Genomic DNA, 13,012 nt, shown 5'->3' on the forward strand with positions numbered 1-13,012 from the left:
TGAAAACAATAATTAAAAGTGGCTGTTGAGGTAGCTCACAACAATCCAGACCTTCTTGTCTTTGGCATTCTACCATCTCTCCTGGGGAAACACATTAAATGTTCACCGTAAAATTCCGGGTATAAGCCCCCCCCCGGTTATTGGCCCATCTATCTTAAAAAAAGAATATATCCGGTTATAAGCCCCCCCCCCCGGATATAAGTCCCCCTCTGCCAGCTGACAGAACTAAACAGGGGTAAATGTTGCTTTATTATGCTTTTTTTTGTAACTTAAAAAAGTATTTTGATCAACACTCCCGTGGCTCTTTTCGAAACGTTTTTTATTCCGCTTATAAGCCCTCCCGGATATAAGCCCCTCCGCTTATAAGCCCACACAAAACCCCTTTCGAAGTTTTATAAGCCCAGGGCTTATGACCGGAATTTTTCGGTATACGGGAAAGCTTTCCTTCCCCCCCCCCCCCCAGGTCCAAATCCTTACTCCCACACATCAATGATTTTGGCAAAGGGATCGGGAAGGGTACCTCTTTCACAAATCTCTTTCACATACCTACAGAAGAAGCGACTGCATGTCTTTTCTATAAAAACTCTAAGCTTTTAACTACAGAAATGATAGTTTTCCCTACCCTTTTCTGTACTTTTATTCGTGAAATCCCTAACTATTAATAAATCTCCAACCTAAAGATCTGCCCCCCTTACTCCGTACAGTCCAACGTAGGGAGCATTACCGCCCGGGTCTACCACAGCTAGCCCAATAATGCTGGTGAAGAACGATTGGTTAAAACCCGTAAAACATTTGTAACTGAATAGAATCATATGCGAATGACATCAAAATTGGTTGCCATGGCGATGTTATAGTTGTCAAATGAACCCTATGTTAGCCTTTTTAGGCAAATAAATTCAAAAATACTTGGCGGAAGTTGTTGTTTTCGTTTACGACGAAACAGACCTTTTCCAGTTAAAAAAGAAAAATACTATCAAGGGGGCTTAGAACCACTTATTTTTGTCACAAATTTCAGGTGGCTTCGAACTTCTTTGGCAAAAATCTTAAAAAAATGGACAGAACCGTTTGGTTTTAAATCCGAAAATAAACGTGGAGAAAACGGGACCACATACAAAAAGGCAAAAAGGAATACCCGAGAAATGTCTCCTTAAATAAAAGATAAAACAAAAGAGAAGCGAAAATGGCTAATTCTCTCGCTTAATGCGTTCTGCAATATCGTCTCCAGTCACTCTTTTTTATTTGTTTTTTCTCGCTTCACACTTCTTAGACTCGCGCTTCTCTCGCACGACCCACGCTTTTGACGCTTTGCGCCTTACAAGAAGCGATTTAAGAGAAAAAGAAAAGAAATTTTACAGTTAAGCGTGATTTTTCGATTGATTTTGTGTAATGTATGTGTGAGCAACTCTAAGTTGCTTGGTCCTCTGGATTCGTAATTTGGCTTTTGATATTTCGGGAATTCAGTTTCGTCTGTCTGGTAAATTGTTAAGGGCAGCCAATGGACGGATTCGGCTAATGTTTGCATCCTTGTCGCCACCAAATTCAGATCCTTTGATGATTCATTTGGGAGATTACAACTGTTCTGTGTTTGCATCTAATCCCGTGCACTCAGTTGCCTGTGGCAAATTGCACAATTATAACTTCCTTCGGATCAGTCTGTCAAATTTTCATAGACGGCAAAAATACAAAAGCGCGCAATGGATCGTGAGAGATCTGTCGCCTCGGTCGACAAGTATTCCAGCGGTGTTGCCCTTTGTTAACCAGTATACGCTTCCCATACTCCTTTGCGCACGAAACATCGGCAAAATACTGTAGCAACAAGGATGACAGGACAACACGTTAGCCTAATCCGTCTATTTTGTCAAGGATGTTTAGCCAGGATGTTTAGCTCGTTCTTTTGAAAACGGGATAAATTAAAAACTTTTTATTTCCATTTACGCAGATAAAAGCATTACTTTTGTTCCTTTTAAGACATCTCTTTGTCCGGTTTCTTTTTAAAATTAAAAACCGAGTCTGTGAGAGCAGAACAAATTGCTTTTTAATACCTGTAAGAAGTGAAATGATAAATCTTATTTTGTATAATGATAAACCATTTAGCATGTAGATGATAGCTAACTGGCAGTTAAATCGTATTTAACGCGAAAGTTATGGGAGTCTATTTGACTTCCGTTGGTAAAGCCTCTGAACTGTTTTTAGAACAAGTCAAGAACACTTCAAATCGGCAGAAATATTATGGCTCTCTTTAATATTGAAATACTTGTATTGCCTAGCGTCATTTTCCCACAGGCTAATTTAGTAAAACTCTCATGCAGTAAAAAGTGGATATCAATATGTATTTGTTTTTTTTTTGTTTTTTTTTCCCTTTTTTTTTGGCGCTATTTTTCGCTATTACTTTTTGCCAATTTTCCGTATTTTTCAGGGGAATAATATAGAAAAGTGGCGTCACCCGTTCTTCCGAAATTGGCGTTCAACTAGACTGTTTACAGTTATCATAGCAAATTTTAATTTGGTTAGTACAGATTGTAGTGTAAGTCTAATAAAACATCTTCTCAAATTTTAAAGCCAGTGAGTTGCTTGAAATACAGTTGAATCCCGATAACTCGAACCCTCAATAACTCGAACCTCTCGCAAACTAGAACCTTTTTCGATTCCCCTTCAAGTCATTTCTTACTAATTTTGCCCTCGATTACTCGAACACCCGATAACTCGAACCTTTTTCGATTTCCCTTGAAGGTTCGAGTTATCGGGATTCAACTGTATAGTAAACTGTCCTTAATATTACTCTTATTTATCGAATTGTAATTCAATAATTCATGATCAGTATTGCGATATTCATAAAGACCTTTCAGTACATACAAACGGATTGTTAGAGCCAAAAAGTACTGCGTTTTGTACAAGTAAGAGAGAATGGTTTTGTACTATTTCAAGGACATGTTTAGCAGTTCTGGCATATTTGTCAACTTAATTTGTAATTGTTGACATTAAAAACATGTTTTTAAAGAACAGCTTTAGTTGTATTGCATGCAGTTTAGATTGTTCAAGTTTGATAACATCAATCGTTCAGCAAACTACTTATATATATATCTTTATATAAAAACGTTTAAGATGTCCATTTTGAATGTCTAACATTAGTTGCTTAGATAAAGTCCTCGGCTGGTTGGTTTGGTGAAGATGATCGGTGTCTTTGGTCAGTCTTTCTGATCCCAATCAACTTCAGAACACTTCTTCTCATTTGTCCATGTCTAAACACATAAACCAACGGATTTACAGCACTGTTTGAGTAATGCATCCACTTTACGAACGCAACTAATATAGCTACACCATCCCCTTTTGGCAAACAACTCCCACAGAACTGAGCAAGCATTGAAACGACAAAAAACGGCGACCAGGCGAGTAAAAATAGCCCTGTTACAATACTAACTGTTACGGCAACTTTTCGTTCTTTGCGCACTCTGTTATCAATGGACTCTGCTGTTTGAATGCTGGGAGTTTTGCGGATGAGTAAGCGGGCTGTTCGAAAGATCCTCGCGTACATTATAAACATCAGAAACGCCGGTAACGCGAAGCCGACAGTAAAAACGACAACTGTGTATACAGTTTGAATCGCAGCGGTCAACTTGTTAACCTGGGAAAGCGCGGCCATTATCGCTGCAGTCAGCCACGAGGCAATAACCATGTACTTGTAGACACCGAACGACAGTGCACCATAGTCAAAGGGCTTCGTGATGGCGAAGTATCGCTCAAAAGAGATGGCGGTAAGGTGAAAGATTGAAGCCAAGGCACTGAATATGTCAAGACACAAATAAAGATCGAACAAACCAGGCGGGGCATTCAGGTAGTTGACAAACGTGAGATAAGTCCATATCGGCACGGACACACCCCCGACCAGTAAATCCGAGACAGCCAGGCTAACGATAAAGATGTTTGTACGAGTTTGAAGACGTGCATTCGTTCGATACGCCGCTATAACAAGAGAATTTCCCGCGATGATGAGGACAGCTAGTGCCACTGAAAACACCAGCAAAACGTAAGATTCCGAATGAGAAGGCTTAGGAGGCTGGTTCGTTGTGTTCATCTCGATATGTAATGAAGTTATTCCTCACCAGTTAGTCTTAGCATGTGCACACAGTTCCTGCGCCTTGCGCTTTGGTATTTTTTCGTGAATTATCTTCCAAATTTCTTTCGGATTACAGAGCAAATCAGAAACCAGTGAACACTGTAATGTTGTTAATTTGGATATGTAAATTTTTGTAGAAAGCTATCAAATGACAGCTCAGACAGCAGGAAATATTTAAACAAACAAACGCGTAGTGACGGAGCCACTTGGTTATGTCTTGCAAATAATTTGTCTCAGCTCAGTACTACTTTTTCTTTTCTCTCTTCAATAGTATAACAACACTGTACACGGTAGTCAACGGTTTGTGCACGATAACACTGAAATTTAAGAAATGTGAAAGGACTTTCCTCACGATTCACTGACGATTAATGTTGTATCTGATATCCGGCGAAATTCGAATCACCCTCCTACGAGAAAGCAGCGACTAGTAACCCTCTATAATGTGGTTTTTCTTGTTTCGCGAGTCTATTAATTATAACATTGTTATTAACCGTTTGGCGGCTCTGGCGAAAATGTACTGTTTGCACGAAATGCAAAGATTGAAGATGCTTGAATGAAACACAGGAAATCAACATTGACACTTGTGCCTAATATTTATAATTTCAGTGCTCGGATTTGTGCTTTTAACTTAATGAATCATGATGTTTTGTTGTGTCTTTTTGCGAAATTTTCGCTTTCAAATCAAAATTTCATGAAAAGTTTGTTTTACCATGTTTACCTAGGTTTGGTAATGACAAGGAAGAAATGTGGAATCTCATTAAATATGTCTTCGATTCGGATTCACGGCACTCATGATTGCTTTAATCAAAACTTGCTTATACCGGAACTAGCATGCTCTTTATGTATTTCAATTATAAGCGAGAAAGCAAACGCATGCAAGTGAACAAGGTAAAGCTACCGTCGCATTTATCCTTACATGTCTTACATGTGTTTGTTAATGTGGGTGCCATCTGATCGATTAAGATAATCGATTAAGATACCAAAATCATTCTAAGAATTAGAAAAATCGCTAAATGAAAATTAAGTAGTCGCCAAATTTTGGGCCAAGTTTCGTAACACCGGTGCCCGCAGTTCTCACGCACAACGCAGAAAGCGCGGGATTTTTCCTATCAACCCTTTCCAGTTCTCACGCGCACAGCGCTGTCGCACAACGCTGAAAGCGCGGGAATATTTCGTGGCCACCGGTGCCAGCTCTCAAGTATCGTAGAACGCGGAAAGCACGGAAATGTTTTGCGGCTGAAGTCGAGAGCCGATTTCACATGAAAAGAAGAAACTGTAGTTGAGTATTTTCTTATTGTCGCAAAAATGTGAGCTGTAAATTTACCTTTATGCTATTACAATTCCGGGATGTTATTATCCCTAAACGTTCCAGCATAACTTTACATTCAGATGCACTAAAAGCAAGAAAAAGGTGAAATTTAATGCCAATTTTCACTCCCAGAAAAGCAGATTTTTTACAATAGAAAAAACTAAAAAAGAAGAAGAGAACTTATGTAACCATGCATTTGCAACGATTTTTGGTGATAATAAGCAATTAAACATCTATACGTATTTCGTATTTAAAACTCCTAAAGGCAGAAAAATTAAGAAAACTGGTAATTTTGAAAATTTAAAGGAAACAGTACTTTGTTGTGAAAGTAATCTTCCAAAAATAGATCAACGGGTCTCATGACCAGGTACTTATAATGCACAGTGTCATGCTCCTTGTAATGGGCGACCTCAGGTCCCCCGGTACCACCTGGATAGGACCTCGTAAATGGGTAAACATCAAGGACCTCTAAGCCAGCTCGGCACATAAGGGACGTGGCAAAGGCGTTGTAAAGTCTCACTCGCTGAAAAGAAACAAAATAACACCGATTCAGAAACGTCTGCGCCAATCGAAGGAGCTGTTTAGAAGGTATAGCTTATTTTTAAAATATTTTTTAGTATTGCTATTACCCCTGGATGAGAAGCTAGTCCGTTCATCGCAAGGAATCCTCAATATTTTTGTCAGGTAATATCCCGATGTGGTGAGGGTTACTCATGGGTGCGGACGTGATAGGGGGTGGGGGAAGGGGTGTAGGATACCATATCTTGGGTAAATTGTAAGGTCTTGCTCATGGAGAGCAAAATAGGGAGGACTGTGTAAGGGAAATTAAATGTTAACTATACACGAAGGTCTTCAACATGGAAAGCCATATGTGAGAGCCAGGGGTGTAAGAGGAATATCTCACGGAGAAGTTTAGGAGGTTTTACAAAACATGTACCAAATATGCTCAAAATTTCCGTTCAAAATCATGCAAAATGCCAAAATTTTGAAAAAAACTGTATACTTAACACTCACAATCGGCCCATTTTTTGTCTCAAAATACTGTATACTCGATTTAAAGTCCCCCTGTATACTGCATACCTAAAACTGAACCCTGGCTGACTCTGATCCGACCGTGTAGGAGGAATATCTACCTGAGAAACTAAACACGGAGATTTTGATCATGGATGGAGCAGAGAAGGCGGAGCAAGGAGGGGTCAGGAGTACATGAAAGGTTAAAGAAGGGACTATGTTGAATGGAGGAAAAGGGGAGGGTCGAGGAGGGGGAGGCTGGAAATTATTTTTACTGACTTTTCTTACCGGTAAGTTTAGAAACCGTTGCCAATCGCTCCTTAACCGGCTTCCAATGTCTTTCTCCTTGCACATAGATGTTGTAGTTCTCCAAATAACACGTGTTTTATACTTCAAGTCACCAGTGTTCGCGTCCCTTTCATTCAAAAGATCTACAACTCCATTCATAAGGCGCTGATAACCCTCCAAGCTTATGCTTTCGATATAGTGCAGGCCCAAATTTAAAATCATCACACTATTTTCACTCATGTCAGGGTTTTCCAGGACTCCTCGAATAAGATCTAGGACTTGCTGGTGGTCAAAGTCCTTGTCATCCCAGCCTATCGGTTGTATGCTCGGCCAAGCGTAGGCCCACATTTTAGTCAGATTACAAGTTTTAAAGATATCTTTGCATAGCGGTCCATCCTTTATGCGCATGTACATTCTTTCAGCCAGCGAGTCACCGACAATCCATAATTTTTGTAGTTTGGTAGCGGATGAATTTTTGTGCTTAGAATTACTTGAAATTCCTGAAAATAAATAGAGCAGTGTGAGATCATAAATATTAGATTATAATTATTAGTTAGTGGAGTAAAAATGCCACATAAACGAGTAGTTATTCGCATTGCAGTTTGTATTTGTACGCGTGCGTAATGAGGAAACTCTAGATTTTTAGCCGTGATAAGAGTTGCCATGGAACCACTTTGTCTGATTTCTAGTCCGTTTACTATCTTTGTTTTGGTAGTATTATCTTGTAGTTTTCTATCTTGTTTTGTCGAGTTTGAAGGTGATTTTCTTTAACATCTCAAAAAAACGGACAACCAACAATCTCCATTTTTTCTCGAAAATATGTACGGATATTTGTCTTTACTGAAAGGTTTTTTGAGAGCAAGGCTCAAGAAAAACTTACTGTGAGTTTAAAAGAATAAATCCGTACTGTTTCTTGAAGCCGAGCGGAGGCTATTTTATGTTTATTATCCTTCGAATAGATTCCCGTCGGGGACTCAGATTTTTTTCTTTGTCCCACTCGTGTCATGTAGAATAATTTCTTCACTATTTATCACCGAGCTTAAATTATTTACTGCAAATTTGATGATTTCGACATTGCTGATCCTAGCAGTATGCAGGACGCGTGTCACTTATCAACCTAGTAAATGGCCTAGCTCACAGCGAGTCTCACGTAGCTCAGTTGGTAGAGCGCCCAACCGGAACTGGGAGGCCATGGGCGATTCCCGTCGGGGACCAGATTTTTTCTTTGTCCCACGTTCGTGTCATGTAGAATAATTTCTTCACTATAAGTTCATAGTTACCGTATTTTTTACATTCTTGTCAATTTTGAAATTTCACAAACGTTTTATTAATTTCAATTACTATTTTAGCGACTTTGTACTCACCTTTAAGAAACGGCTTCCAACTTTTTCCGTGCCAACGGCCAAAGCCATCCCACATGAATTTACATTTAATACCACAAGACAAATCAAAGCCATAGGAAACATTTGAACTTTCGGCACTCGTGGATAGCCTGCTTATTAAATCTGTTCCTGGGAATATAAAATAACACAAAATATCAACAATGTAGTCGCATCATGTAGTGTAATTGAAGCTTTTGTCAATAACAATGATGCATGCACTGACCAAATAAGTAAAGCCGGTAGCGATACTTGTGATTTTACTACTGTTGTTCAATTTGTAAAGTGACAACTTGAGAATTGAGGTTGATTGAAAAATCATTAAAAAAACAACAACAACAACAAGCTTTATTTGCATGACTATAAGTACATACAGTATTGCAAAAGCGTAAAACTTAACTAAACTTATATCAAATCATAATAATGTATTAAATAGTAAAAAATAAAACAGTTACGTATGTGTTACATCACTGTCATTCTATAGAAAATTACTTCGTAAAGATAAGCATCCAGTCAAAATGAACTTCATCAGTTGAGTTTTTAAATAATAATTATCAGAATTCGTTATATTTTTTGGTGGCTTGCATAGGAGGTAATTGTGTTATTTTTGGTATTTGATTCTCTATTTTGTGTAAAATTCATCTCTAAAACTACATTATTTAGTACAAAACGCCTCAGGTTAATTAATAGGTCTAGGTTCTCTTCATGAATAGGTCGGTAAAGTGACATTCTTCTAGGTTTTCTTGACCTTACGATCAACAAAGAGCCATTTGAAAAGTCTGAATGGGGTCTAGTGTATTAGTGTTATTGACATTAGAGTTTATTGTATGTTCACTGTTGGAGAATACTGTGTGTTGAGGGGACACCAGCAGTCATCGCTCCACGTGTACTTGAGCTGTGTGTGCCGACTCGGCTGATCTCGAGTAGAGATCTAGAGTCTGGAATTCGGATCGTGAGAGACGTCGGAGCCACGATGACACTGTTGGAGGGAATGAGTGAGGATGCCGAAACAACAACAGGAGAACGACGACAGCGGACGAAGGAAAAGGGAGGGAAACAGGAGGACGCACCAATCAAGCTGTGAAAACCAACCAATCGGCGGAGCGGAGACGCAGGTCGACGTGAGAGACAGAGGTGGGAAACTATCGTGACCGGGAGAACTAATCTACCACGATGAAAACACACTTACGATATTGTTGTGTCATGCCATAACTGGATGACGAGCCAAAAATTAAGTGTAGTGTTATCGAAGTACCCCCATTCAGACCCTCTTTGAACACTACCTTTCCAAAGCTATCGTATAAGTAGTCTTCACTTCGATATGAAAGAGGAACCCTTTTTCAAAGAGAAGTAATAAATCAAGCCACTTACCTCCATCTCTAGGCAATGGTATATTTACCATGATGAGTTTTCCATCTTGAAACGGTTGAAGAAGATAATCATTTTTTGCACGGTTTACGCCAAGCGTGCCATCTTTTTGAACTTTACCTTGAGAATTCCCTATAGCGAAAAAATAAGTTCATTAAAAAAAAACCAGACAAAATAAAAATAAAAGAACCAATAAAACAAAACAAAAGAGTTTTAAACGCAAAAGCTCCCTTACCGCCCCTACCCCCTCGCGCCTCCCGTTTTGCGCTGGCGTCCAGTTTTCTCGCAATTTTTTTGCTGTGTTCAGCGATCGAAGAAAAATACGTGGTGTGAACGAAATGTACAAGCAAGTTATTGAACAACCGTGTTTTAGTGTCGGAAAACTCAGTAAAACGAATAAAATTTGATTGAAAAAGTAAGATACTGAGCAAATTCTCATTAAGTTAGAAAGCCCAGATCACTGATCTTCCTAAATTAGCAGAGCGCTTTCAAAAAACTAGATCTCAATAATTATTTCATCATCTGGTCTGACACACGCCGGCAAGTAAACAACAAAAGGCAACTGTAATCACAGTTGGGAGTCAGTTGGAAATCCTGAAATTTGTTTGAATAACAATTATGCTAAAAGAAATGTGGATAAACGCAAGTTGTTTTCCTGGAAAATAAAAAAAAAGTGTAAGAGAACATTGAAAATAATCATAGGCACAAAAGAAGTAAAATAATTTCTTGTGAAAAGAAAAAAAAAAAAAAACAATTAAGATAATAGAAAAAAATATCTTGCGGAAAGATTAATTTCCAAGAAGCATACCAAAGTTACATCGTTAGCGGCTACTAATGTTAGGATTTTAGGAGTTGGGCGAAAATCGCCAATAGTACTCGAAAACTTTCTGTCAAATTTAATACTCGTAAATTAATGTACTCCCCCTCCCGCCCCAAAGAAAAAACAAAATAAACATAGTCGACTTGAAAAATTCTAAGAAATGGATGTGCCCACTTTGTTTTTCTGGCAATGAAAAAATGCAAATGTTGTAGTTTGTGAGTTTTTCTTTTACTGAACATTTTATCTTAGCTATATGTTATTAAAAGCTAGCCTGTGAACGACAAGCGACAGCCGAAATAGGTGTGATCGCAGGATTAAAAACTGGTTTCACGATATCACTGAAAAAAAGGAAAATCGCTAAATTAAATAGTCGCCAAATCTTGCAGAAAAAATTGTAAAATTAGTAGTCACTAATAATAGTAACTTAAGGTAACATGAGATTTATTTGATTAATTTAATATTAATAAGAAGAGTTAGTTAGAAGCGTTATCCCGAAATAGAATCACTACATTTAACCCACAGTATTATTATTTTTTCTTCTTGTGGGAAATATGCGCGCTAGAATCTAGGTTGAACGGTCTGCGGGGGAGTAGAAATACTTCCTAGCCGCTTAAGGCGGGGGTATACCGAAATTTGAATGGAATTTTAGGAGGTTTAGAGAAGGGGTTGAAGAAATCAATTTTTTTTTTTGAAACACCACCAGACAGTTGACTCCGGGTTACTCCCACGCAAGAGCACACCAGGTTGTCAGGGGGACTGTCTGCATGGTGTCCGTCTACCAAATGTTCAACTTCAAATTCTAATTTTAAAATCACATTAAATTTCCAATTTCCCAAAAATCCCCAAAAATCCCCAAAAATCACCCAAAAATTTGCTTGAAACACGAACAAGATATTCGCATCAAACCCAATTTAAACGGCTTTCAGGTGAACGTATAGTAGTAGTAGTACTTTATTTAAACACATGTCACCAATGAGCCTGGGGCTCGTTTAAAAGTGAACGTGTATTCTAAAAATTACAATGTAAAAAATTTAAATATGATTATCTATTCAATAAAAATACAAAAATTAGACTATAAAATTTAAAATTTAAAAACTAGACTATAAAAATTTAAAAACTACGTGGACAATAAAATTTAAAAATGTAAACTAATCGATACAAAGATTACAGCAGCAGTTGGCCTCGGTGGTCAGGTTAACATTGTTCAGTAAATTTTTAAAAATTCTAAGAAAGGACGCTCCTCTTATATTGTCAGGTAGGTTGTTCCATAAACGTAAAGTTATGTAGCGATAAGATTTATGTAAAAACTTTGATTTAAAAGCAGGCTGATTAAGCTTACAATAGCCTCTTAGATCATAATTGCTAGAACGCAATGAGAACAATTCCTTGATACCCTCACCTTAATGCTACAGAAACCGGGATATGCTCTAGCAGTGATTATGGGACATTTGGCTTTTTTTGTCGCACATGAAATCATTATTGAATTTCGAATTTTTATGGTTTAAAAATATAACACTTTTTAGCAACAAATAATATAAATTAGTATACGTACTTACCTACTATAAACCAATTTTTCGGAGGATCGCGGTACCCATCGCATAAGCTATAGTCTAGAGTGATATCCAATTTATAGACCCCTGGGTCCATAACTAGAAACAAAAACTCGTATGTTCCATTGCCGTGATCAAACGTAGTGGGCGACACGGTGGCTGGACCGCTTAGCAAAACACGCCACGAGTCGCCACCAATGAGCTTCAGCTTGCCATCGTGAGTCTTTGTTTGTATGCTAAAGCTGCTGAACTGACCCGCGGGTCTGATGTCAAAGTACGAAATAAAACTCTTGGCGGCATCCGTTTGTAGCTGTCGATTCGGTGGATCCCCGTTCCACGAGATGTTGTAAAAACAAGGTTTTAACAGTGAGTCCAAGTCTACTCGGGCACGACGAATACGACACCAGTTTTCTTGAAAGTGATCGATATGATGCGAAATTCTCATCGAGTTGTCGAGATGCTGTGATTTCCCTTCCTTGCTAAAACATTGGTAGAAAATGATTTGAATTGCGACGGCTGACAACCATAATTTAAGAAAAAGTTTCCACTTCTGGACAAGAACTTGGATCATTTGGAACATTAATCTTCCACTAAAAAGTTATAAGACTATAAGCACAAATATTGCTTTGAAAAAACTCAATTACATTCAAACAACAAAGACTGTTACCGTGGAAATTCAACCTATTTACAGGGCACGCCTGTTGTGTTTGTACAGTTCTGTTCTTTGATGTCATAGTCAAGTTCTCAGCCTATATTTTGCCACAAAATATAGGCTGAGAACTTCAACGCACAAAAAAAAGGAAAATGTGAAACCTCATCTTAAGCCTTGTTTGTTTGTCATATCGAATAGAGGCGAAGCCGGTGACAGACATTTTTTTTGATTCATTTTTTTGTCTCAGTTTTAAATTTTGTCCAAACTAGTGAGAAAAAAAATTGCTCAATAAGACGTTTTTTTCGCTCAATCCCTGAAGAAGGTCTGTGTTTCAAACCGAAATATTGGTCAAATTTGTTTAAAATATTTAGTTGTTTAATCTATTTTGTTTATTTTTACTTGCGTACGCCGCGAGGATCAGTCTGCCGTCAATATGTTGCGTTTTAACTAATTAACTGATCCAGGTCTTCAAGAGATCCGCCATCACTCTTTGGTTTGTCGCTGTGATCTCGCAGATTTTT

The 13,012-nt window shown here is 38.2% G+C and overlaps 2 protein-coding genes across 2 annotated transcripts; both read right to left on the reverse strand.

Annotated features, from left to right (window-relative positions):
- Positions 1 to 1,986: 1,986 nt before the first annotated feature.
- LOC144635042 (octopamine receptor beta-1R-like) lies at positions 1,987 to 4,076 on the reverse strand. Its single transcript, XM_078494111.1, has one exon. The coding sequence runs from the start codon at positions 4,070 to 4,072 to the stop codon at positions 3,134 to 3,136; it is 939 nt and encodes a 312-aa protein (XP_078350237.1). The 5' UTR covers positions 4,073 to 4,076; the 3' UTR covers positions 1,987 to 3,133.
- A 1,252-nt stretch (positions 4,077 to 5,328) lies between these two features.
- Positions 5,329 to 12,452, reverse strand: LOC144634972 (uncharacterized). Its single transcript, XM_078494020.1, has 5 exons — positions 11,846 to 12,452; positions 9,473 to 9,601; positions 8,087 to 8,233; positions 6,723 to 7,222; positions 5,329 to 5,946 (listed from the first exon to the last, which is right to left on the reverse strand). The coding sequence occupies exons 1-5, from the start codon at positions 12,417 to 12,419 to the stop codon at positions 5,698 to 5,700; spliced, it is 1,599 nt and encodes a 532-aa protein (XP_078350146.1). The 5' UTR covers positions 12,420 to 12,452; the 3' UTR covers positions 5,329 to 5,697.
- Between the last annotated feature and the right edge of the window lie 560 nt (positions 12,453 to 13,012).

The sequence above is a fragment of the Oculina patagonica genome, chromosome 13 (assembly GCF_052425735.1).
Source record: "Oculina patagonica isolate OP01 chromosome 13, crgOcupat, whole genome shotgun sequence".
NCBI lineage: Eukaryota > Metazoa > Cnidaria > Anthozoa > Scleractinia > Oculinidae > Oculina > Oculina patagonica.